The sequence below is a fragment of the Scyliorhinus canicula genome, chromosome 1, assembly GCF_902713615.1.
Source record: "Scyliorhinus canicula chromosome 1, sScyCan1.1, whole genome shotgun sequence".
Lineage (NCBI taxonomy): Eukaryota > Metazoa > Chordata > Chondrichthyes > Carcharhiniformes > Scyliorhinidae > Scyliorhinus > Scyliorhinus canicula.
Genome location: NC_052146.1, coordinates 76,499,156 through 76,526,280, shown reverse-complemented (window position 1 = coordinate 76,526,280; position 27,125 = coordinate 76,499,156). Strand labels below are relative to the sequence as shown.

Here is a 27,125-nt window from a genome sequence, read left to right as displayed (position 1 = left end):
ACTTGAAACGCCACAGCGAACAAGGCCACAATGTGCTGAAATATGGAATTAGAGTAGATAGGTGTTTGATGGCCGGCACAGACACGATGGGCAAGGATGGAGAATTTGGCACTCAGACAAATCTTTCATTCACTGCAACGGAACCAGCCCTACTATGAAGTGGCCCAGCAAGCCACTCAGTTCAAGAACAATTAGGGATGGCAACAAATTTTGGACTTGCCCGCCACGCACACAATCTGAAAGAATAGAACAAATATTTTTGCAACATCCAACACATACTTGCTATGTAACCCCTGGTCCCGTACTTCACAGTTAATGACCCCTTTAAATGCTGGCGCTCTTCTGGGTGAGGGTCTGCGCGTGCGCTAGAGGCGGCTCCATGACCCACCTCCGCTGAGGCCCCGCCCCTTGCTCCTGCCGAGTGGCCCCACCCCTGTCGTAAGGCCCCTCCTCCGCTGAGGGCCCGCCCCTTCCTCCTGCCGAGTGGCCCCACCCCTGTCGTGAGGCCCCTCCTCCGCTGAGAGCCCGCCCCTTGCTCCTGCCGAGTGGCCCCACCCCTGTGGTGAGGCCCCTCCTCCGGTGAGGCCCCGCCCAGTGGGGGTCCAAATCCCGTTGAGCGGTTGATCTCGCGGAAGTTTCCTTGCGGCGAACTCAGCGGCCGGTTGTTGGGTTGTGACAGGAAAATCCACCCGGTTAGCGGGCCTGGGCCTCCGGGAAAGGGAGCACCACCGACACCAAAATGAGCATCCTACAGAAAATCTCCGAGATTGAGGCCGAGGTAAGGCCGGACCGGCAGTCAGTCAGTGAGGAGACTGGGCTGTCCACATGTGGGCCTAACACAGGCAGACGGTTAGGAGCAGTGTCCCCTCTCCATCTGGCAACCTCTACCCACCCCCCAACTCCTGCCCACCCCTCAACTCCTGCCCACCCCTCAACTCCTGCCCACCCCCAACTCCTGCCCACCCCAACTCCTGCCCACCCTCAACTCCTGCCCACCCTCAACTCCTGCCCACCCTCAACTCCTGCCCACCCTCAACTCCTGCCCACCCTCAACTCCTGCCCACCCTCAACTCCTGCCCACCCCCAACTCCAGCCCACCCCCAACTCAGCATGGTAGCATAGTGGTTAGCACAAATGTTTTGGGCAGCACGGTCGCATAGTGGTTAGCACAAATGTTTTGGGCAGCACGGTAGCATAGTGGTTAGCACAAATGTTTTGGGCAGCACGGTAGCATAGTGGTTAGCACAAATGTTTCACAGCTCCAGGGTCCCAGGTTCGATTCCCGGCTTGGGTCACTGTCTGTGTGGAGTCTGCACGTTCTCCCCGTGTGTGCGTGGGTTTCCTCCGGGTGCTCTGGTTTCCTCCCACAGTCCAAAGGTGTGCAGGTTAGGTGGATTGCCATGCTAAATTGCCCTTAGGGTCCAAATTGCCCGTAGTGTTAGGTGGGGTTACTGGGTTATGGGGATAGGGTGGAGGTATGGGCTTGGGTAGGGTGCTCTTTCCAAGAGCCGGTGCAGACTCGATGGGCTGAATGGCCTCCTTCTGCACTGTAAATTCTATGAAATTCCTGCCCACCCCCAACTCCTGCCCACCCCAACTCTTGCCCCCTCTCCGCCCCACCTGACCCCAGCACCCTCTCCTCCCCTCCGACCCCAGCACCCTCTCCGCCCCTCCAACCCCAGCCCCCTGTCTGCCCCTCCGACCCCAGCCCCCACTCTGTGCCGCCCCTACCCCAGCTCCCTCTCCGCCATCCCCCCCGTTCCCGACCCCCCCCCCCCCCCCCCCCCCCCCCCCCCCCCCCCCCGACCCCTGCTAAATCTCTTTCTTGGTCTCTTCGTCAGATGGCTCGGACTCAGAAGAACAAAGCAACAGCTCACCATCTGGGGCTTCTGAAAGCCCGCCTGGCAAAACTACGGCGAGAACTTATCACTCCTAAGGGTGGAGGTGGAGGAGGACCTGGTGAAGGTACAGTTACTTGGTTTATGTGGAAAGGCTTGAGAAGCAATGGATTTACAATGTTCGACATCCTGGACTACTGCACAGTCAATTCCAGCCCCACTTGACCCGAAGTCACAACATAGTTGAAATTAACTTTTAAATGGCCAATAACTACAGTCACTTAATTTGTAAATTTAGACACAATAAACATTTTTTATTATTAACAGTAACTATAATTAAATAGGCAACAAATACAACCGCTTAACTATCTAATTTCTAACCCCTCTTTTATATATAATCTTTAGTAGTGTCACAAGTAGGCTTACATTAACACTGCAATGAATTTACTGTGAAAATCCCCTAGTCGCCATATTCTGGCGCCTGTTCGGGTACACAGAGGGAGATGTCCAATTCACCTAACAAGCATGCCTTTCGGGACTTCTGAGAGGAAACCGGAGCACCTGGAGGAATCCCAAGCAGACACGGAGAATGCGCAGTCTCCGCACAAACAGCGACCCAAGCCGGGAATCGAACTTGGGTCCCTGGTGCTGTAAAGCCACAGTGCAAAACACTGTGCTACCTGATATACACACACACACTCGACAAACAAACACAGAGGGGTGTAAAAATAATACTAATAGTAAAAGATTAAAAGTTTTTGTTTCAGATGCACGTCTTCCAATTAAATTCTTTCTTCAGTCTCGACCTACAGTTGGATAATGTAGTCTGTAATGGCCGAGAGACCAGAGGAGGCAGTGGTGTAGTGGTATTGCCACTACACTAGTAATCCAGAGACCTAGGGTAATGCTCTGGGGTCCTGAGTTCAAATCCCAAATCATGGCAGATGGTAAAATTTGAATTAAAAAAAAAATCTAGAACTAATGAAACCATTGCCGATTGTTGTGAAGGACTAATGACCTTCAGGTAAGGAAATCTGTCCTTCTCCAGTCTGGCCTACGTGTGACTTCAGACTCACACAGTGGTGCAGTGGACTCTTAACTGCCCTACTCTGAAATGGCCTAGCAATCCACTCAGTTCAAGGCAATTAGGGATGGGTAACAAATGCTAGCCCAGCCAGCGACTACCACATCCCAAGAACGAATTTTTTTAAAAAAATTGCTTTTAGACAGGCAGCAGAGAGCTGCTTCCATCTTGAGAGTCCAGTGGCTTCCCTGCAGACTCACAGCAAGCAGCCAACATTTGAGAGAAAGAGAGAGAACATAGCCTCTCCTTTTGCAATCCATAAGATTTCTGCTGGATCCTCTGAAAACCCCACCCAGCAGAACCCAATCACTGTCTGTTGCCATGCAGAATACTGTCCAATTAATCAAACCAAATCCCTCCGATCTCTCAGGTGGCATAAAGTCTGCTCAACTTAAAGGTATGTAGGGGTGGCATGGTTAGCACTGCTGCCTACGGCGTTGAGGACCCAGGTTCGATCCTGGCCCCGGGTCACTGTCCGTGTGGAGTTTGCACATTCTCCCCGTGTCTGCTTGGGTTTCACCCCCACAACCCAAAGATGTGCAGGCTAGGTGGATTGGCCATGCTAAATTGCCCCTTAATTGGAAAAATATAATTGGGTACTCTAAATTTTTTTAAAAACTTAAAAGGTATGTCTCCATTAAAGATACATGGACCAAAAACAATAATGACAAAATAAAATAGAAAATGAAGGAATCAACTGGAAGGGCCCTTACAACAAGGAGTGCTCTGATTTTCAGATTCCAGGACATGCAGATATTTGGGTATTGATATGAAATTTCTGAAGATTAAACACTCAAATGTCTTCACAATGTTCACAAAGTATTCCTTTTATTCTGCTGTTATGTTTGCTGAACCGTTGCCATGCAGCAAATTAATTTTTTCTTCCCGTTGTTATTAGGATTTGACGTTGCAAAGACTGGGGATGCCCGAATTGGGTTTGTGGGCTTCCCTTCTGTTGGAAAATCAACATTACTGAGTAACCTGGCTGGAGTATACTCTGAGGTTGCAGCCTACGAGTTTACCACCTTGACCACAGTACCAGGTGTGATTCGCTATAAAGGAGCCAAGATACAGGTATGAGATGGAAATGCACTCAATCACTACAGGCGGAACTATGGTGTGCGCAGTTGGATAAAAATGTCTCTTGCTTTTCCTCCCAGACTGACTAGCTCTACTCTCATAGTATGAGCTTGATATTGCAAGCAAAGTAGGGGATTTAACTCACAATGTATAGGAGTCTCCATTCACTGCAACCAACAGCAAGCGTCAAAGCATCTACTATTAAGTTAATGCCACTGGCTTCAGTAAAATTACCTCCTATGCCGCAGGTTATGACTCCATAAATACTGTTTAAAAAGAAATCAAGATTTAGTGCGGTCGGTGTAGCGGGGGGGGTGTTGGCACACAATCCCACACAGTCGGTCACTCAGTCCCTGTGTGCAGTCTTACCCCAGTCATGTGCTCCCTCCCCCGCTCACTCCCCTCACCTCAAAAGGAAGGTTGAATGTGGTTTTAAAATGCTGTGTTGAGGTGGAATTTGAAATTGTTCAATTTGAGTAATGTTTAATTCACTTGTTTGGCTACTTACTGTTTAAATGTTTGTGTGTCCTGTTCAGCTGCTAGATCTTCCTGGTATCATTGAGGGAGCCAAAGATGGTAAAGGCCGAGGGCGACAAGTTATTGCTGGTAAGTTGTACACTTCAACTGGTGTACAATTAAAAATGAAGTAGAATTATTAGTTTTGTTAATTTAGAGTACCCAATTTATTTTTTTCCAATTAAGGGGCAATTTAGCGTGGCCAATCCACCTACCCTGCACATCTTTGGGTTGTGGGGGCGAAACCCACGCAAACACGGGGAGAATGTGCAAACTCCACACGGACAGTGACCCAGAGCCTGGATCGAACCTGGGACCTCGGCGCTGTGAGGCCGCAGTGCTAACTCACTGCGTCACCATGCTGCCCTGAAATAGAATTATTTTGAATAAAGGGCTGTATTGTATTTTACTCTGTACCTGTGCAGAATGAAGTACTAGTGATTTTGGCTGGAAAGGTACAGGTAAATATCTGCCTTTTTTTAGGAGCATCAGTTGATACACTTAACTGAATCATTGTATCGCTTATGTCTTTCAGTGGCTCGAACTTGCAATCTAATCCTGATTGTACTGGATGTGCTGAAACCGTTGGCACACAAGAAGATAATTGAGAATGAGGTGGAAGGGTTTGGAATCCGGCTTAACAAGCAGCCACCCAACATTGGGTTCAGGAAGAAGGACAAAGGAGGCATTAACCTGACATCAACAGTGAGTGAGAAGAATTTAAGTGGGAGACAGTTGAAATCAAATCAGAATTGCATTAAGCTGTAACTTGTTTGATCAGTGCTGGTGTTCCCTCATTGGAAATCAACTGAAGCAGTTGCTTTGTGATGGTGTGTGTGCACTGTAGACTTGGTTGTGTTGTATGATTTTAAAATAAATTGTCCTTTAAATTATGTGGTGTGCTTTTTGCATGTGAACACTTTTGAGAGTTCAGTTTCTTTGCTCTTTCAAAACGCATTAAATTGAAGATAAATAGGTAAAAATGGCATCTGAGGATTTTTACACAACTATTTCTAATATCTAATGAACCCTATGAATGTTCAATTTAAGGATTAATCCATAATCTTGATGTAACTCCCCTCTTTTAGTACTGCAAATGCTGTAAGTCTGGCAGTATTGATGGAGAGTTAACATTTCAGGTCGATTACCTTTCAGGAAAAGGTATTCTGACTTTCTTTCAATCAACCTGTACAAATTATCTTATTTTAAATATTTTGATCTGTTTATTTCTCAGTATTTGAAATTCGAGGGAATACAAAACAAGTTTATTCAACCTCACCACATCACCTAGCTCTTTTAGCACATGAATCTGCGTAGCATCCATTCCAAGGCCAAACTGTCCTTCATGAGGTAGAGAGCCCAAATCTGAGTGAAAATGGGATCCAAGGTTCAATTTAAGCATAACATCCTTGCCTTGTAATCCAACTTCATACTGAGATAAAAGCCAATATTCTATTAGCATTTTTGGTTACGTTTTGTACCTGTGCTTTCACTGATTTGGAACCAATCTCCAGTCAGGGCCTATGTTTTTGCTTAGAAAGAAGTTCTAGGCCATGTTCTTGTACAGTGTGCTCAAAATAGTCTGAATGCGATAGTGACAAAGTGGATTGTATTTTACTATGGTTGCACTGTCCAAATACTTTTAAAAAATAAATTTGGAGTACCCAATTATTTTTTTCCAATTGAGGGGCAATGTAGCATGGCCAATCCACCTACCCTGCACATCTTTGGGTTGTGGGGGCAAAACCCAGGCGAACACTGGGAGAATGTGCAAACTCTACACAGACAGTGCAAATACTTGAAGGATAATTTGTGGTAATAATTATAAAGAGAGCCTAAAATGGCAAGCCTGGAGGATGCAGTGACCCTGTGAATCTGTAGGACAAATCTGCTTCTGTACTGGTCATGCAAATGGATTGAATGATCGATTTAATTATCACTTGGTAAAACTATGCCCAATCTCCAGTTGTGTTTAGAGTTGTGTGTGTATAAGGCAGAATGGTGTCAGTGATTAGCACTGCTGCCTCATGGTGCCGAGGACCTGGGTTCGATCATGGCCCCGGGTCACTGTCCAAGTGGAGTTTGCACATTCTCCCCGTGTGTGTGTGTATATGGGTCTCACACCCACAGCCCAAAAAGATGTGGAGGGTAGGTAGAGTGCCTATGCTAAATTGCCCCTTGGTTGGATAAAAAACAATTGGGTACGCTAAAGAGTTGCATATATCGCGGAATGTTTTGAATTTCCTTCGATGCAATCTGTTTGATTGCGCCACTGGAGCCACAGCCTGTTTGATCCTGTGATCCCTCTTCCTTCCTACCCCCTTGATAGTGCGTGCAGACTGAATTGGACATGGAAACTGTTAAAAGTATTCTTGCTGAGTACAAAATCCACAATGCGGATATCACATTACGCAGCGATTCAACAGCAGATGACCTAATTGACGTGGTTGAGGGTAATCGGTAAGTGCTCTTTGGTGTCTTATCAGATACTGCCCTGCAAATTATTCAGCCTCATAATCTAATTAGGTATCATCTCTTTTTGGAAATTGATTCTAAGTGTTCTGCAGTTTCTGTTACAAATGTGGAAATAGGAATTTGTAATGGAAATAGCTGAGATGTGCATTAATGTAGGTTATTTTAAGTAATCTACATCTTTTGTGAAAAATATATACATGGACTCACTCCCATGCTCACTTTCTGATCCTCCATTGCCTCAATAATGGGGATGTTGATACTCTTGATTTTTGACTATTTTTGTCAAGTAAAATTTATGAAGAGTTTAAAATTTGAGATTACGATGAGCCCAAAACCAGCAAGATTGCAATACTTTCCTGCACTTCTATTGATTGAGACATTGGGCAGGATCTTCTGGTTCTGCCGAAAGGTGACCCCTCACTGTGGAGTGGACGAGTCACTCAAAATGGATGTTGGCATCAGGACTGTCAGATTCTGCCTGTAGCCAATAGTGAGCTGCCTCCACCGCCAAAAAAAAATCACAGGGTGGAGAAGAGAATTTGGCATATTGCATAAAACTTTATTTCCGGCCTTTCACAGTTCAGTTTGGGTAGCATACTGACTTGCTGTCTTGTTTAATGTGTTGTAGGGTGTACATCCCCTGTCTTTATGTTCTAAACAAAATTGATCAGATATCATTGGAGGAACTGGACGTCATTTACAAAATACCACACTGTGTGCCAATCTCTGCACATCACCGCTGGAACTTTGATGATTTACTGGAAAGATTATGGGACTACTTGCAACTTGTACGGATGTAGGTATCAGCGAAGTGTGGATGGTAACTCAATACTTGCTTGTTTTGTTGAGTCTTTTGCTAAATGGTCTGAATTTTCTGTTGTAGTTATACCAAACCCAAGGGACAGTTACCTGACTACACTTCCCCAGTTGTGTTACCACATCGAAAAACTGCAGTCGAGGATTTCTGCATGAAAATTCACAAAAACCTAATTAAAGAGTTCAAATAGTAAGTTCTGCCCCTCACCTGTGATAAGATAAGGCTCAAAAAGTGGATACAGTGAGTAACAACTGTTTTTTTCCCCCCAGTGCTTTGGTATGGGGTTCTTCTGTGAAATACAACCCACAGAAAGTTGGCAAGGACCATGTGCTGGAAGATGAAGATGTAATTCAGATAGTCAAGAAGTAAAATTGGATATGCCCATCATTGGGTTGAAGTTGCTTTCTCCCGTATCCCTGTTGGTACCAATCTCCACCCTACCATGCATGATAAACTTGCAAGAGTTTGAATGAGAACCTCTTGATTAAACTGCAGACATTTCATCCGAAATGGGTGCAAAAGGAAGTAAAGACATTGTGGTATAATATAGCTAATAAAATATCCTGAGACATACTGCCAAACCATTGTGCCATTATTGACAGTTTTGCAGCAATAACATTCGTGGCTTCATTCACTCAAGCTAATCTCAAATAGCTGTTTTGTGGAGAAATTGAGATCCTGAATTGTTTTATTTCACCATCCCACATAGCACAAGTGTCTAAACTGCAAAGCCTGGCTACTTAGCCTGTAAATAGGATTCATTTTTGGTTGGCGCAGCTTCTATCTATGCAAGGTTAGATACAAATGGTTCCCCAAAGCTCCAGCTATCCTGTTCAGAAGCTCCAATACCCTATAGTGGAAAAAACCTCAAACAGCCTGTTCTCTTCCCCTCCCTCCTGCTCAAATGTGCTTGTGGCTGGGAGTGCATTTCTAATAGTAAACATGTCCAACCATGGAGACTACCTGCACAGACTGCTGAGAACCTCAATGTAGTAATTCTTCCTTAAGCGACAATATTAAGCTAGGAAAAATATTCACAGGGCAAATGAATGGCCTTGGTTAATAGATTAGAAGATTTAATTGAGCAAGTTGAAATGAAAATGCTGTTAAACCTCATGTACAGGAAGCATAGAAATGAGCACCAGTGCAAAGGAACCACTCCAACCTATTTGGGGGGGGGGGGGGGGGGGGGGTGTATTGGAGTAATGCTAAAACAACCTGCAGAAGAAATATCACATTGGTCACTAGTTTATAATCCTTGCTTTGTTTAGAACTCTGGGCTGAAAACTACATGGACAGCATACAGAATAACAGCACAGGTTGAGTGAAGGCAGAGGTGGAATGGGTGACTGCCAGACACAGGAAATGCAGGAGTCAAGAGTGCAGGAAATGGTTCATCAGTATAGCCAGAGGCAAGTCTATGGAACCCAAGGTGGCTCAGCTGCACCCGAGGAGAGGTAGAAGGGAAGAACAATAATGACAGGGGAATTGATGTGACAAGATTGCATGTTGCCTCAATTACACAGCCCATGGCCAACATCAGTATCAAAGATTTAAAAAGCAAGCCTTCAAAAGGCAATATTAGATTATAGCACTGGGTGTAAACCTAGGAGGATACAGCAAATGAATGAGTGGCTAAATAGATGGTGCAGAAGGGCTTTAGAGGTCTTAAGACACAGGGTCTCAGGTAGCACAGTGGTTAGCACTATTGCTTCACAGCATCAGGGTCCCAGGTTCGATTCCTGCTCGAGTCAGTGTGTATGTTCTCCGTGAGTTTCTTCAGAGTGCTCTGGTTTCCTCTCAAGCCCCAAAAGACGTGCTTGTTAGGTGAATTGGATATTCTAAATTCTCCCTCTGTACGTGAACAGGCATCAAAGTTTGGTGACTAGGGGATTTTCACAACAACTTCATTGGGAGTGTTAATGTAAACCTACTTGTGACAAAAAAGATTATAGGGTAGATTGGTCTTCACGGGTGAGGTTTAATCTAGGTTGGTAAGGGATGAGAACCTTGGAGAGAGAATTGGAATGAGAACTGAAACAAAGCTGGCAAACTCAATGCATGCAGCATTCACAACAAAGTAAATTTGACAGCACAAATGGAAGAAAGCAGATATGATTTACATACTATCAGAGGTCTGAGTATAGATTTGACATTTAGGGTAGGAAGGCTAGGCAAAGACAATCCAGTTGAACAGTTTGGGCAGCAGACATTGGTGGATGTTATTTATTGACCACTGAAGCATCATAGTAAAAAAAAAGTGGTGTTTGTAACGTGTAATCATGGGAAATATTAACCTGCATAGACTACGTTAATCTAATTCACACTAAATGAGGATAAATTGCTGGAATGTAAGGAGGGATTTCTACAATAGCCTGTTGAAGAACCAACTAGAAAACATGCATTTTAGATTTATTTTGCAATGAGAAAGGGCCAGGGCGGTACGGTGGTGCAGTGGTTAGCACTGCTGCCTACAGCAGTGAGGACTCTGGTTCGGTCCCAACCGACTGTGTGGAGTTTCCACATTCTCCCCATGTCTGCATGGGTTTCACCCCCACAACCCAGAGATGTGCAGGTTAGGTGGATTGGCCACACTAAATTGGAAAAAAATTGGGTACTCAAATTTACAGGGAAAAAAATCAATTAATAATCTTGCCAGAAAGGAACCTTTAGGGGAAGAGTTGCTAGTTCAATCTGAAACAAGGCTTGAGGGGCATGTTGGCTGTGGCAGATTAAAGGCAAATTCAGTATGGAGACAAGAGGATTAGATAAATGCTCTACATAGGCCAGCCGTGGAGTCAAAAACTTTATTCAAAGAGGTACTTCACAAGAAATCTCTTCACTCAGGGTTCTGGAACTGACCACAGAAAAAAATGGTCTCAAAGATCATTTGTGACTCAAGGTTAGCTAATTTCATCCAGGATTGGGATGAAATGGTTGAAACAATAGACATCAACACCCCCAAACCCAGATTCCTGCTTCCACTTGGTCTTCAGCAATACTTACTGGGACACTTGGGGTGTGAAGTAAAGAAACGGGGTTAATGGTGATGCCCTCTTAAGTTGGCTAGCCATGTAAATATAGAATGTAACGTCCTCCAGTACTTAAGGACACAGTACCATCTTGAAGTGATTAACAGGAGGAATAAGTACTTAAGGAAAAAAAAGAGTCTAAAAGGGTAACAGTCATTCCATAGGTTTCCTACAGGAGCAGAAAATTGTGGGTTCAAGCCCTACTGCAAAATCCAGATTAACTCACTGGAGCACACAAGTTAGAGGTGAAAGGGGCACAGTCTGAACTTGGGTAAATTAAAAAGTTCTTCACTGGGGAGTGTACACGTCCTGGCCAATATTAATCTTCCACCAATGTCACAAATTGATTTTCTGCTCACCATACTGCTGTTTGCTAGATCTTCCAGTGAGCAATTTGGCTGCATTGAAATATTTTGTAGAGAGCTTTGGGATGTTTGTGCAAAAAGAGATCTGCAAATATAATTTTCTATTCTCCCAATTTGGAAAGGGGGGGTGGGGGAGAAAGAGGTATGTATGGCAGCAGTGCACACTTTATTTGAAGTACAAGATGCTGTAACCAAACTCAGCATGGTACTAGTAAAACAGGTTATAACTACTTCAGGTAACGGGGCTGTCAATTGCAAGTTCAACTGAAAGTGCAGCATTTCTGGCAAGAATTACAGCAGTTTACTAGACATAAAAAGAGTAACGCATGAGATGTGAAATTTTATTCTCTTCATTTTTAAATCAATTTGTGCTTTTCCCTTCCCTAAAACAACAAACTCCAGAAAAGTCACGGATCTCATTTCTGGACAATACAAAGCAGTGTTCTTCGGGTGTAGTGAAGGGGCTGTACATTAAATTGGGTAGGGTGGGCAAGGGGCGACTGACAAAAGAAAATAATGAAAGCATTTCAGCCACAGAACAGAAAGGCACACAAAATAAAGTTACTTAGCACAAAAAGGCAACGCATTGTCCATACTGGTGCTACAGGGGCTAGCATCCCCTACCGGTAAGCAGCTGTCAGATTCCACAGCACTCAGTCCGTGACAAAAAGAAAGTTACTGAAATCAAGCCCCCACCCTGTCCCTTTGTGGACATGAGTCAAGTAGCAGAATTGAGAAGGCTTCACATTGAAAGCCTTCGGTTCCCAACCCACCCAACAGCAATATAAACCCGATCTGGTCGGACCTAGATTTCCCAACAAAAAAGTCTACATACCAGGGTCTTTTTGCCTTTCCCTGCTCCCAGCATTAAAATGTAGCTAGTATATACACATAGAACACTCGCAAGTACAGCAATGCCTGTTTAGTCCCTACTTACTGGTCACTGCCAATAGACCTCAGGAACCATGTAGTGCACTGGAAATTAAAATTCCCTCAAGTCATTCATGCTGCAAATTCCACAAAAGAAAGAAAAACTTACAAAATATATTTCAGCAAAACTGGAGTACAAGTGTCATTCCATTCGTCCTTCCAGCAGCATTTTATATACAGAGTCATTGTCAGCCACTGCAGATGCTTATGTACAGATGTGAGCAGTGTTATTTTACACATGTTTCTGTACACAAGGGCCTATACAATTCTCATGGTGGCTTAGAATGTTTGTAAAATCCCTTCCCCCAAGAAACCCTTTCTGGCTGCATTTTCACTGGAACATGAAGGGCTCACTGGATTCTCTCTCAAAGTATCCAATGTTTAATGCAAGCATTTTCCCCACAGACAAACGTACCTCAGACCTTCACCACCCTTCTGTTTGACTGGCACAGTTTAGTTACAATCCCCAGGTGGTGGTGCTCTAGTAGCTTTATCCCCATGGTCAGTACAGAAGTCAAAATAGGGGCCAAGAAATACTGGGCTAACAAAAGAAAATCCATTTTCAGGGACACTCCCAATACCCCCCTCCCTCCCCCTGTACTTGGATGCCTGCAGGTACGTTATTAAAACTGTCTCTCCAAATATCATGTTCTATATTGCCACACTGCTATTGATGGAGCTCAAGTTCATCCACACTGATTACTTTGCTGGGCATAGATGGTAATGGCTGCTGAAGAACATCATTGCCGAACCACTTGGAGAGATTAACAGGGGATCCGCTTCTCTGTTGAAGGGGCCGCAGGGTAGAATTCTGTTGGTTCAGGTGCAAGTGGGCTCCAGATCCTTGGCCAGCTGTACTGGGAGACTGCAGCACTAAGAAAGGAGGTAAGAGTTAGACTTACAAAAAGTTTCATTACAACAAGCTTGCCTTCCAATATGTTTTAATTGATTATAGACCCTTTTAGAATTGACCCAAATTACCACTTCTCTGCAAGTCCTGTCGTGTTTGTGTAGTAGTGACAATATGCATGTTTATCAGAGGGGCCAAGCAGCTCAAGCAAATTGCCTGTAATGTAAATTTTTTTTAGAATACCCAATTAATTTTTTCCAATTAAGGGGCAATTTAGCATGGCCAATCCACCTACCCACCAGATCTTTGGGTTGTGGTGATGAAACCCGCGCAAACACGGGGACAATGTGCAAACTCCACACAGTGACCCAGAGCTGTGATTGAACCTGGGACCTTGGCACTGAGGCAGCAGTGCTAACCACTGCTCCACCATGCTACCCTGATAAACTATATCCAACTGTTTTCATTTTCCCCAGTATAAAGAGGCAGATTCAGGAATTGATCAGAATTTAGTTTCCATTTAACATGGCAGCTTCAGAGTTTCTTTCCTGGCAATCTTGCTTGACCCAGGCATGTTGGGACTCAGTATTAAGGAGGGTCTGGATAGAATAAAGAACAAATAACAAAGAAAATTACAGCACAGGAACTGGCCCTTCGGCCCTCCCAGCCTGCACGATCCAGATCCTTTATCTAAACCTGTTGCCTATTTTCCCAAGGATCTATTTCCTTTGTTCCCCGCCCGTTCATATATCTGTCTACATGCATCTTAAATGTTGTTATCGTGCCTGCCTCTACCACCTCCACTGGCAAAACGTTCCAGGCACCCACCACCCTCTGCGTAAAAAACTTTCCACACACATCTCCCTTAAACTTTCCCCCCCTCACCTTGAAATCGTGACCCCTTGTAATTGACACCCCCACTCTTGGAAAAAGCTTGTTGCTATCCACCCTGTCCATACCTCAATTTTGTAGACCTCAATCAGGTCTCCCCTCAACCTCCGCCTTTCCAATGAAAACAATCCTAATCTACTCAACCTTTCTTCATAGCTAGCACCCTCCATACCAGGCAACATCCTGGTGAACCTCCTCTGCACCCTCTCCAAGGCATCCACATCCTTCTGGTAATGTGGTGACCAGAACTGCACGCAGTATTCCAAATGTGGCCTAACCAAAGTCCTATACAACTGCAACATGACCTGCCGACTCTTGTACTCAATACCCCGTCCGATGAAGGCAAGCAAGCTGTATGCCTTCTTGACCACTATCGACCTGCTTTGCCACCTTCAGGGTCCAATGGACCTGAACTCCCAGATCTCTCTGTACATGAATTTTCCACAGGCCTCTTCCATTGACTGTATAGTCTGCTCTTGAATTAGATCTTCCAAAATGCATCACCTCGCATTTGCCTGGATTGAACTCCATCTGCCATTTCTCTGGCCAACTCTCCAATCTATCTATATTTTGCTGTATTCTCATACAGTCCTCCTCGCTATCTGCAAGAAACCCTGTACTGATCCCCTCAGGGCAAATTTCACCTTCTCCAATTTGATGAACCCCGCCATATCATTGATCCAAGCCTCCACGCTTGGGGGCCTCGCATCCTTCCACTGAAGAATCCTCCACCGGGCTACTAGGGATGCAAAGGCCAGGACATCGGCCTCTTTCGCCTCCTGCACTCCCGGCTCCACTGCAACCACAAATTGCGAGTCCCCAGCCTGGCTTGACCCTGGATCCCACCACCCTCGACACCGTCCTTGCTACCCCCTTCCAAAACTCCCCCAGTGCTGGGCATGCCCAAAACATATGGGCATGGTTCGCTGGGCTCCCCGAGCACCTAGCACACCTGTCTTCGCCCCCGAAAAACCTACTCATCCTCATCCCAGTCGTGAGCCCAATGCAGCACCTTGAACTGTAGGAGGCTAAGCCTCGCACAGGAAGAGGAAGAATTCACTCTCGCCAGGGCATTTGCCCACATCCCCTCCTCAATCTCCTCACCCAGCTCCTCTTCCCATTTATCCTTCAGTTCCTCCATCGAGGCCTCGTCTACCTCCTCCAACCCACACCCCCGAGAGCACCCTGTCCCGTACCCCACGTGGGGGCAACAAGGGGAACCCCTCCACCTACCGCCGGGCAAGCACCCCAACCTGCATGTACCGAAACATGTTCCCCGGGGGAGCGCAAACTTCCCCTCCAACTCCCCCAAGCTCGCGAACCTCCCCTCCACAAACAGGTCCCTCAACCTCCTAACCCCTACCCTGTGCCAGCCCAGAAATCCGCCATCAATGCTCCCTGGAACAAAGCGATGGTTCCCCCGTATCGGGGCCTCCATCGAGCCCCCCACTTCTCCCCTATGTCGTCTCCATTGCCCCCAGATTTTGAGGGTAGCCGCCACCACCGGGCTCATGGTATACCTCGTTGGAGGGAGTGGCAACGGCGCCGTTACCAGCGCCTCCAGGCTCGTGCCCACACAGGACGCCATCTCCACCCTCTTCCATGCTGCCCCGTCCATTACCCACTTACACACCATCGCTGCGTTGGCAGCCCAATAGTACCCACAGAGGTTGGGCAGTGCCAGCCCCCGCCTATCCCTGCCCCGCTCCAAGAACACCTTTCTCACCCTCGGAATCCCACGTGCCCACACAAATCCCGTAATACTCCTGTTCACTCTCCTAAAAAAGGCCTTCGGGATAAGGACTGGAAGGCACTGGAACGGAAACAAAACCTCAGGAGCACCGTCATCTTAACGGACTGCACCCTCCCCGCCAGTGACAGCGGTAACATATCCCACCTTTTGAACACCTCCTCCATCTACTCCACCAATCTTGAGGTTGAGCTTGTGCAGGGCCCCCCAGCCACCTGGACTCCTAGGTACCTGAAGCTCTTTCCTGCCTGCTTCAGTGGGAGTCTACCAATCCCCTCCTCCTGATCCCCCGGGTGCACCACGGACAACTCGCTCTTGCCCAGGTTCAGCTTATACCCACAGAAGCCCCCAAATTCGCTGAGAATCCTCATCACCTCCAGCATCCCCCCCACCAGGTCCGCCACATACAGCAACAGGTCGTCTGCATAAAGCGACACTCTATGCTCCTCCCCACCCCGCACCAGGCCCCTCCAGTTCCCGGACTCCCTCAACGCCATGGCCAGGGGCTCAATTGCCAACGCAAAGAGCAAGGGGGACAGGGGACACCCGTCTCGTCCCCCGGTACAGCCGAAAGTACTCCGACCTCCTCCTATTCGTGGCTACACTCGCCATCGGGGCCGCATAGAGCAACCTCACCCAACGGACAAACCCCTCCCCAAACCCAAACATTTCCAACACCGCCCACAGATACCCCCACTCAACCCTATCAACGGCCTTCTCCGCATCCAATGCCACCACTATCTCCGCCTCCCCTTCCACAGCCGGCATCATAATAACGTTGAGGAGCCTTCGTACATTAGTATTCAACTGCCTTCCCTTCACAAACCCAGTCTGGTCCTAGTGAATGACCCCCGGCACACAATCCTCTATTCTTGTGGCTAAGATATTTGCCAGCAGCTTGGCGTCTACATTTAGCAGCGGGATCGGCCTTTATGACCCACACTGCAGAGGGTCCTCGTCCCGCTTCAGGATCAAGGAAATCAGCGCCCGTGACATAGTTGGGGGTAAAGCCCCCCCCTCCCTTGCCTCGTTAAAGGTCCGGACCAACAGGGGGCCCAACAGGTCCGCATACCTTTTATAAAATTACGCCGGAAACCCATCCGGCCCCGACGCCTTCCCTGACTGCATGCTCCCTATCCCTTTAACCAGCTCAATCGGCACCCCCAGTCCCTCCACCTGCCCCTCCTCCACCCTCGGAAATCGTAGCTTGCCCAAGAAACGCCCCATTTCCCCCCTCCACCAGGGGTTCAAACCGGTACAGTTCGCCATAAAAGTCCCTAAAGACCCCGTTAACATCTAGCCCCCTTCGCAGCACCTTCCCAAATCTAGCCCCCTTCGCAGCACCTTCCCAAATCTATCAGTCACTCCCCCAATCTCCCTGGCCGCATCCCGCTGTGCTTTCCTCCACTGAGTTTCCGCCTTTCTGGTAGTCAATAGGTCGAACCTGGCCTGAAGGCTACGCCTCTCCCCCAGCAATACCTCCTCCAGAGCCTCCGCATATCTCCTATCCACCCGCACCATCTCCCCTATCAATCTCTCCCTCTGCTCCCCCCTCTCCCTATGGGTTCGGATGGAAATCAACTCCCCTCTAATCACCGCCTTCAATGCCTCCCAGACCGTCCCCACTTGGACCTCCCCGTTATCGTTGGCCTCAAGGTAACTCAATACACCTCCCGTACCCTCCCGGCCACCTCCTCATCTGCCAGCAGCACCAGAGCGGACGTTGGTCCCTATCCTCTCCCAGCCCGAGGTCCACCCGGTGCGGGGCATGATCCGAAATGGCAATGGCAGAGTATTCAACATCCTCTACCCTCAAAACCAGCCCCCTGCTCAGGACAAAAAAAAACAATCCTCGAATAGGCTTTATGCACGCGGGAGAAAAACAAGTACTCCCTGGTCCTTGGCCTCGCAAACCTCCAGGGATCCACCCCTCCCATCTGCTCCATAAATCCCCTCAACACCTTAGCCGCCGCTAGCCTCCTACCCGTCCGGGAATTGGATCGATCCAATGGGGGATCCAGCACCGTGTTGAAGTCCCCCGTCCCCCGGGGGCAGCAGGGCAGCATGGTGGTTAGCATAAATGCTTCACAGCTCCAGGGTCCCAGGTTCGATTCCCGGCTGGGTCACTGTCTGTGTGGAGTCTGCACGTCCTCCCCGTGTGCGTGGGTTTCCTCCGGGTGCTCCGGTTTCCTCCCACAGTCCAAAGATATGCGGGTTAGGTGGATTGGCCATGCTAAATTGCCCGTAGTGTCCTAATAAAAGTAAGGTTGGGGGGGGGGGGGGGGGGGGGGGGGCCTGTTGGGTTACGGGTATAGGGTGGATACCTGTGTTTGAGTAGGGTGATCATGGCTCGGCACAACATTGAGGGCCGAAGGGCCTGTTCTGTGCTGTTCTATGTTCTACGTTCTATGATCAGGCCCCCCACCTGCAGGTCTGGAATGCGGCCCAACATGCGCCGCATAAACCCCGCATCGTCCCAATTTGGGGCATAAACATTCACCAACACCACCCGTCCCCCCTGCAGCTTACCACTCACCATCACATACCTCCCGCCACTGTCAGCCACCACCCTCAACACTTCAAACGACACCCTCTTTCCCACCAGGATCGCCACCCCCCCCCGATTCTTCTCATCCAGCCCTGAATGAAAGACTTGGCCCACCCATCCCTTCCTCAGCCGAATCTTTTGGAGCATGGCCACATCCGGCTTCAGCCCCTTCAAGTGCGCAAACACCCGGGCCAGTTTGACCAGCCCATTCAGCCCCCTCACATTCCAGGTTATCAGCCGGATCAGAGGGCTCCCTGACCCCTTCCCCTGCCGATTAGCCATAACCCATCCCCTGGCCAGCGTCCCCCACTTGGCCTATTCCCCACGGCGGCAATCCCCCCCCCCCCCCGGCATCCTCCAGCTTCTTCCTGGCCATTTCAGCAGCAACCCAGTACCCCACCCCCTTGACCCTGGCGACTCCCGCCATACCTCAGACTCCTCCCCACGTGGGACTACTCCTCCCTCGTGCCCATCAGCAGGTCCTCCTCTCTTTCTCCCTCTCTCCTCCCCCTCCCCCCCCCCGCTCATGCGCGGGGAAATAACAGCCAGCAAAGGCCCGTGCTTCTCAGTCCTGACCCTGCCCCCATCATCCTACAGCGCGGGAAACCAGAGAAAAGCCCACGCTTTCGCACTGCCCAACCCCGCCTCCTCTAGGGCAACTCCCATTGCCAGTCCACACCACCAGTTTCCCACATTCCGTTTACCTCCCTGCCCGAACCCGTCCACCAGACCCATACAAAAAGACATAACTACATCGCCCCACCCACCCTAAAGCCAACACACATCTTGCATTAAACAGAGAACCCCCCTCTCCAGAGCAAAAAATTAAACACAATTACATTATCATACAAAATCCCCAATCTTTGACCCTCAGTTTGAGTCCAGTTTCTCAGCCTGCCCAAAGGCCCACGCCTCCTCCGGGGACTCGAAATAATGGTGCCGGTCCTTGTAGGTGACCCATAGACGTGCCGGCTGCAACATGCCAAACTTCACGCTCCGTCTGTGGAGCACCGCCTTCATCCGGTGGAACCCGGCCCTCCGCTTAGCCACCTCCATACTCCAGTCCTGGAAGATCCGCACCTCCGTGTTCTCCCACTTGCTGCTCCGCTCCTTCTTGGCCCACCAGAGCACGCACTCACGATCAACAAACCGGTGAAACCGCACCAAAACCACCCGCGGCAGCTTGGGCTTGGGCCTCCTAGCCAGAATTCTGTGGGCCCCTTCCAACTCCAGGGGCCCCTGGAAGGACCCAGCTCCCATCAACGAGTTCAGCATAACGACCACATAGGTCGCCAGGTCCGACCCCTCCAGCCCCTCCGTGAGGCCCAGGATCCGCAAATTCTTCCGCCTCGACCGGTTGTCCAGCTCCTCATACCGCTCCTGCCACTTTTTATGGAGCGCCTCGTGCATCTCCACCTTCCCGACCACGGCCACGACCTCATCCTCCCTTGCGGAGGCCTGCTGCTGCAGCTCCCGGATCGCGGCCCCCTGGGCTATCCGAGTCTCCATCAGCTCTCTGGTGGTAGCCTTCAGTGACTCCAGCAGCTCCACCTTAAGCTCCTGGAAGCAGCGCAGCAGAGTCTCCTGCTGCTCCTGCGCCCACTGCCTCAGCTCCTAGGAGGGCTCCGCCGGCCGCCATTTTGTTTCTCTTCCCCCACTTTTCCAGGGGCGCTTCCACTGTTTTTCCTCTCACCCCACTCCTGATCCGGACCATAGGACCGGAGGGATTTACTCCAGACCCCTTCCCATGTCAGGATTCGTCGTCGAAGTTCCGTTGGGAGCTGCCGAACGTGCGGCTTAGCTCCGCATTTCCGCCACCGGAAGTCCGAACAACCACTTCTTAGCCAACTCCATCCTCCACCTCTTCCACTTTTGACCCAAAATACTTTGAATCTGCATCTTCTTCACCAAAAGACCCATGCACTAAAAGATCGTGCCCACACTGCAAAATAATGGGATGGCATGTCCAACATTTTTTTGTCCATCCCTGCTTGCTAGGCCATTTCACAGGGCAATTAGGAGTCAGCACACTGCTTTCTTTGGGCATCCACACTGGAGTTACATGCAGGCCAGACCAGTATAAATGGCAGATTTCCTTCCCCAAAAGGCATTAGTGATTGGATGGGTTGTGTTGATTGGTGGAGGTAGGCAGTGCATGTGGTGGCTTTTGCCTTTCCCAATGGCATCTTGCATTTGGTGTCAAGCCAAGTGGATGCCTGCATGTGCTGCATTAATGCCAGCCAGCAGGTAAGAAGCCAATCTCACGCATCAAACCCAGGAATATAGAACACTTAACCTTCATTTCTAATTTAAATTTTCAGAGAGTGAAGCAAATGATTCAATTAAGGTAGAAACAATAAACTTCTAAACATTTCAATGTGAATTATGGAGAAAGTAGTTCAGGGCCAGTAAATTAGCAGTAATTATGAACTTAATACACCATTTAAAATAACTTGTATTTTACAGTAAGAGTCCATGGAAGTGATCAATTCAACTGAACTGATTACTGTTCTTACCACCTGAATACCTGGACTTTCAACAGATGAAGGTTGAACAAGCAGACTATTCATTATGTGGGATATTGCAAGAGTCACGAGCAATGCAGAGCCCAATGCATACAAATCCAATGCCCAACTTTCCATTGACTCTCCTCTTGCCCCAACATGACTCTCCTCTTGCCCCAACACCCCCATGGCTATCCAAGACTGGAGACGGACTGTTGCATTCCTACGCTACACCATCTACACCTCTCCCAGCTTTCAAACTACCTACCTGAACGAAGCAGAACCCACCCAAAGTCATTGCAAACTTCAAAGTGCTCATACAAAGTCTGCAGATGTTTAAACAAATACATGCATATCCAGGCATTTTATGCACAAGCGTTACCTTGTCTTATCATGGCTAGGTGTTGCAAGGGTGTTGCAGATGCCGGAATTTGTGTTGTGGAGAGCGTCGCTCGAGGATTTAGGAGAGAAATGCCACTTGTTGGAAGAGGGTAGAAAGGCTGCCCAAGGAGGGTTGGAGGGATGCTCTGCAAATGAGACAGATCCACACCCGATGGAAACATGCCTGCCAAGGTAGATTCAGGAGGCAAGTGGTTAAAAGATTCTAATTTGCTCATCAGTGGCATGCAGTTACATTACCATAGTTTACTGGAGACGACAGTTGTTTGCAGTGTTTTGTACAAATCAGAATACCAAGTTGCATTCAGGTAGAAAATTCACTTTAAAAAGCTATTTCTAACACTGATGCAATTGTACAATCCATAACATAATGAGCAGTTCACTGGCAAATGAGTATTAACCAGTTCAGTGTCTAAAACTGCCATGTAAAGTGGATCTGAAAAAAGCCAGCACTGCTCCCTGAAGGACACAAGACAGATCTTTTGCTCAAATGATGAGAATCAAATGCTGCCAATTTCATTCTTGGTATTTACACCACTGGAGGGCATTGCGTGAGCTGTAGCAAAAGCAGATGAATGTTTTGACAAAACTTTCTGCAGCCTAACCTGAAATTACCAGTGTTAACTCTTTTCTGGCACCTCCCACCCCCCCAAAAAAAACCAATTGGTGCTAAAGTACTCAATTTTGTACTGTTGCACCAGCAATGCATGGAAGATGGGTTGGTTACAGTTACAAGAGGTATTGTAATTGCAAGAGGAAGTACAAAGAAAGCCATTTGATGGGGGCAGTGCAGTTGATGTAGTCTACATGGACTTCAAGATTTTTGACAAGGTCCTGAAGAATTTATGGAATCCAGGGCAATTTCACAAATGGATCCAAAATTGGTTTAGTGGCGGGGGGTGACGACCAAAGATTGTGTGAGTGACTGGAAGCAGTGTGCAACGGTGCATTGCAATGATTGCAATGATTAGTTCTGGGTCCCTTGTGTACTAGAGTTAGATGCAAATGTAATTTACTTAATCTTTATTGTCACAAGTAAGCTTACATTAACATTGCAATAAAGTTACTGTGAAAATCCCCTAGTCGCCACATTCCGACACCGGAGGGAGAATTCAGAATATCCAAATTACCTGACAGCAAGTCTTTCGGGACTTGTGGGAGGAAACCCATGCAGACATGGGGAGAACGTGCAGACTCCACACAGACAGTGATCCAAGCCGGGAATCTAACCTGGGACCCTGGCGCTGTGAAGCAACAGTGCTAACCACTGTGCTACCGTGCCACTCAAGGGGGTATGTTTGCAGATGACAAAAATTGGTGGGGTGGTAAATAGCAAGGAAGAAAGCCTTAGATTACAGGGAGCTATAGACAGGCTGGTTTTATGGACAGAGCAGTGGAAATGGAATTTAACACTGAAAAGCAAGAAGAGATGATTTTTGGGAGGCCCAAGACGACAAGGGAATACACACTGAACTGTTGAACAGTAGAAGGTTAGGAAATACAGAGGACCAGAGGAACCTTGAGGTGCATTTCCATAGATCCCTGAAGGCAGCTGGGTCAGCAGGAAAGGTAGATGCGGCATATGGGATCTGTGCCTTTATTGGCCGAGACATAGAAGAGAATAGAAGAGAAGGGAGGTTATGATAGAATGGTGCAAAAACACTCATTAGGCACACCTGGATAACTATATTCAATTCTGGTCACCTCACTATAGCAAAGGTGTGATTGCACTAGTGTGCGCAGAGGGTCATCAGGATGTTGCCTGGGCTGGAGGGTCAGTTATGAAGAGATGCTGGACAGGCTGGGTTGTTTTCTTTACAGCAGGGGTGCACAAAATGAGAGATATAGCGAGGAAAAACTGTTTCCCCCTAGTAGAGGTAGCATGGTGGTTAGCATAAATGCTTCACAGCTCCAGGGTCCCAGGTTCGATTCCCAGATGGGTCACTGTCTGTGTGGAGTCTGCACGTCCTCCCCGTGTGCGTGGGTTTCCTCCGGGTGCTCCGGTTTCCTCCCACAGTCCAAAGATGTGCGGGTTAGGTGGATTGGCCATGCTAAATTGCCCGTAGTGTCCTAATAAAAGTAAGGTTAAGGGGGGGTTGTTGGGTTACGGGTATAGGGTGGATACGTGGGTTTGAGTAGGGTGATCATGGCTCGGCACAACATTGAGGGCCGAAGGGCCTGTTCTGTGCTGTTCTATGTTCTATGTGCTTGATGGCTGGTTCAGACACGAGGGCCAAAGGGCCTCTTTCTGTGCTGCAAAACTCACAATGAGCCAAATGTCAATGTCTGTGCCAGTCCTCCACAGAGCAATCCAGTCAATGCAATCCCCCTGTAGTCTATGTCTTCTTGCCAAACATGTCCTCCTTGTCCTTCTATCAGCAAATGGAACAGCTGGTCTTTGTCTTTATTATGTAAAGGGGTCATAATCTTATTCTCCTCATCAAATCTCACCTCAATCTCCTTTGCTGCAGGAGAACAACCCCAGCTTCTCCAACCTAATCCTCTAACTAAAATCCCTCATTGCTGGCCTCACATCCTTCCTGAAGTGTGGACTGGATGCAATACTTAGTCAGACCAAGCCAGAGCTTCCCTGCTTTTGTACTCAAAGCTGTATTTATAAAGCCTACGATCCCATATGCTTTGCTAGTCACTCAATATGTCTGGCCATTTTTGAAATATTAATGTATATGTCTCCTCCAGTCCCTCTGTTCTAGCACCCTCTTTAGAACTGTGCCATTAGATTTATATTGCCTTTCCCTATCCCTTCTGCATCACTTTGCACTCATTCCACCTGCCACTTGTCTGCCCATTCTGCTAAGCACCATCATCCAGTCTGAAAATTTAGTACAACCCTGGTCAGTCCTTAAGCTCATTTTTAATGCAATTGGGCACTGACCCTCCTTTAAAAATTTTTGTTTTTTTGTTTATAGAGTACCCAATTTTTTGTTTTTTCCAATTAAGGGGCAATTTAGCGTGGCCAATCCACCTAACCTGCATCTCTTTGGGTTGTGGGGGTGAAACCCACGCAAACACGGGGAGAATGTGCAAACTCCACACAGTGACCCAGGACGGGGATTCGAACCTGGGACCTCAGTGCTGCCGTCCCAGTGCTAACCACTGCACCACATGCCGCCCTCTGACCCTCTTATTCCATGAGCCGTTGTAAACCTAACTGTTGTACCTCATCAGATAGATACCTTCCCATCAATCTTCGGTGCAAAAAATATAATTAGTCAAGAATGATCCATCTTTCAAACTGTTCACATCTGGCCTGTCGTTGCTTGGACAGTCCTTGTATTCTTTCTTGATTAAGGGTGTTGCATTGCCACTCTCTTTCAGCATTATTCGTCTACATGTCAATGATCACTTTTACCAAGCGTTCCCTACAGTTATTTGATCCACTTAATTTCCCAGCACCTCTCATTAATCTAAATTAAACTCCATCTGCCATTCATCGGCCCACTGGCTCAATTGATCAAGATCCCGTTGTCCTAGATAACCTTCACTGTCCACTATTCTACCAATCTTGGTGTCATCAGCAAACTTACTAACCATGACTCCTAAATTGTCATCCAAATAATTAATATAAATAACAAATGACAGTAGACTCAGCACTGATCCTTGAGGCACACCACTGGCCACAGGCTTCCAGTTTGAAAAACAACTCAAACCACTGTCTTCAGCCGTCAAGCCAATTTTGTATCCAATTGGTTACTTCACCCTGGATCCCGTGGGATTTAACCTTATGCAACAACCGGTGCATTTTGATAGATCAAATCAAGGCAGGACAAACTCAATTAATGGTAGGGTGTGGGAGAGTTACAGAATAAAGATAGATCGAGGAGTACAGGTTCATAGCTCCTTGAAAGTGGAGTCACAGGTGGACAGGGTGATGAAGGCAGCATTCGGCATGCTTGGTTTAATATGTCAGAACATTGAATACAGGTGTTGGGGCGTCTTGCTCAAATTGTACAAGACATTAGTAAGGCCTCACTTGGAATACTGTGTACAGTTCTGGTCACCCTATTATAGAAAGGATATTATTAAGCTAGAAAAAAAAAAAAGAGTGCAGAAAATATTTATTAGGATGCTACTGGGACTTGATGGTTTGAGTTACAAGGAGAGGCTGGATAGTCTGGGACTTTTTCCCTGGAGCGGAGGTGGCTTCGGGGTGATGTTATGAAGTCTGTAAAATATTTAAGGGCATAGATGAGGTAGATAGTCAACATCTTTTTCCAAAGGTAGGGGGGTCTAAAACCAGAGGGCATAGGTTTAAGGCGAGAGATACAAAAGAGTCCAGAGGGGCAATTTATTCAGAGAGGGTGGAGAGTGTCTGGAATGAGCTGGAATGATAGTAGTACAGGTGAGTACAATTTTGTCTTTTAAAAAGAATTTAGACAGTTAGATGGGAAAGATGGGTATATAGAGGAATATGGGCCAAACCCAGGCAATTGGGACTAGCTTTAGCTGGAGGTAAAAACTGGGCAACATGGTCAAGTTGAGCTGAAGAGCCCATTTTCATGCTGTATACCTCTAGGACGTTATGACCAGATCAAGAAATGCCTCCTTTAGGTCTTCAAGGGCTAATAGAGTAATTAATGTAAAGTTAGAAGCTCTAAACACAATCTGTTCTTCCATTAGCCTTGTATTAGGGTCAGCTTAGAGACTGATTTCTTTAAAAATTCTATTACAATATCTTCCTTTAGGTACCGAGCAGGTATCTTCAATGTCTTCTATTGTAGTTCAGGCTCCCCTAGCCAAGGGTGGAAACCCTTCCATTGAATATTTATCCAACCAAAAAATACTTCCACAGGAAAAAAAAACTGGATGGCTATGATCAAAGATGAAATGGAAAATTGCTCACTCACCTGTGTGTAGAAGTGCTGGATGCAACTGCTGGGGTGACATCCCTTGCGCCAGCATCCTCTGAACGACCCCAGGTGGCAGGTGAGGAGGAGACTGGCGTACAAGTGGTACATGTGACATGATTGGTACGGGACAAATAGGACGAGGAAAGGGAGATCCTGGAACGGGAGAAACTCTGGTGGGAGTTTTCCTTCCTGTGGATCTGGGTCTGTAGTCTTGGTCTTTGGTGAAACGCATTTGGTTTAATTGGGGAGTTGTACAAGCAGATCGATGGTAGGTTGATCTTGCCCCACTGTCTGCGTTTTCCATTGAAGAGCCAGGAGAGAGATGATCTGCAGGAGAATTCAACATAGTTATACATCAAACAGGCAGAAAACAATGGAAAAGGTTCAAAAATGTGTTCTTTTATAAACAAAAACAAGATTCATCTATGGCTTCCTAGAGATGAGGTGAATTAGGTTAAAAGCTTATAGCGTGGGAAGAATGAATGAATGGTGGCAAGCCAAAGGGAAGAATTTTGGAAGCCAGCATGTAAATAGTTAGTGCAAGAGATGGGACCGGGGCCCGTTATAGGCACAACAAAAAAATAGAACACAACGAGTCCTTGTATCAGTGTTTAAGGGGATGCTGATTAGAGATAATAGATAGAGGGATGAAGCAGAAAGGCTGACTCCATCTGGTCTGGATGGTTTGCATCTCAGATTGAAATGGGAGTGAAGTTAGAAGTGCTTGCCATAATCTTCACTAAATACTGGAGGAGATGGGGATTTCATACATCGTAATCATGTTCCCCCCCCCCCCCCCCCCCCCCCACACTTCAGTCTCCTAAGGAAACAGCCCCAAAATTGAGCCTCATGGACCAGAAGGGTCAGCGTCAGCTTGGATTTTAAAAAAATGAGTCAAAAACAGCAACTTGTGTCAATTGTTTATTCCAGGATGAGGGTGATGGACAGTGGTGTTCCAATGGTCAATATTAGCAATATGCAGTAAAACTCCAGCATTTTCCAGTGATACCCAAGTGGAGGATGATACAAATAGAATGCAACAGAACATAGATCAGCAAGCAGAATAGGCAGATGGAATTTGACACTAAAATGGAAAGGTGATGCATTTTGGCAAGAAGAATAGGAGGCAGCAATATATATTTAATAGCACAGTTCTAAAGAGTGGCCAGAACAGA

At 47.3% G+C, this 27,125-nt stretch overlaps 2 protein-coding genes across 4 annotated transcripts in view; one reads left to right on the top strand and one right to left on the bottom strand.

Moving 5' to 3' along the window:
• Positions 1 to 564: 564 nt before the first annotated feature.
• Positions 565 to 8,391, top strand: drg1 (developmentally regulated GTP binding protein 1). The gene is made up of 9 exons (XM_038793446.1): positions 565 to 778; positions 1,842 to 1,965; positions 3,821 to 3,996; positions 4,539 to 4,608; positions 5,054 to 5,223; positions 6,848 to 6,978; positions 7,622 to 7,789; positions 7,877 to 7,999; positions 8,080 to 8,391. The coding sequence occupies exons 1-9, from the start codon at positions 740 to 742 to the stop codon at positions 8,177 to 8,179; spliced, it is 1,101 nt and encodes a 366-aa protein (XP_038649374.1). The 5' UTR covers positions 565 to 739; the 3' UTR covers positions 8,180 to 8,391.
• Positions 8,392 to 11,532: 3,141 nt separating this feature from the next.
• The window catches only part of eif4enif1 (eukaryotic translation initiation factor 4E nuclear import factor 1), a 78,838-nt gene continuing 63,245 nt past the window's right edge, over positions 11,533 to 27,125 (bottom strand). For all 3 annotated transcript variants that reach the window (XM_038793430.1, XM_038793436.1, XM_038793440.1), the window contains 3 exons: positions 25,948 to 26,277; positions 21,063 to 21,245; positions 11,533 to 13,010 (listed from right to left, as the gene is read on the bottom strand). In XM_038793430.1, the coding sequence (XP_038649358.1) occupies positions 12,805 to 13,010; positions 21,063 to 21,245; positions 25,948 to 26,277 (719 nt within the window). In that variant the 3' untranslated portion in view covers positions 11,533 to 12,804. The remainder of the gene's footprint in view (positions 13,011 to 21,062; positions 21,246 to 25,947; positions 26,278 to 27,125) is intronic.

Excerpts from the sequence above, each read along its gene's own strand:
- drg1 (XM_038793446.1), top strand. The coding sequence starts at position 740 with ATGAGCATCCTACAGAAAATCTCCGAGATTGAGGCCGAG. Across the intron at positions 3,997-4,538 it reads ATAAAGGAGCCAAGATACAG|CTGCTAGATCTTCCTGGTAT; the intron begins GTATGAGATGGA and ends TGTCCTGTTCAG. Across the intron at positions 6,979-7,621 it reads GACGTGGTTGAGGGTAATCG|GGTGTACATCCCCTGTCTTT; the intron begins GTAAGTGCTCTT and ends AATGTGTTGTAG.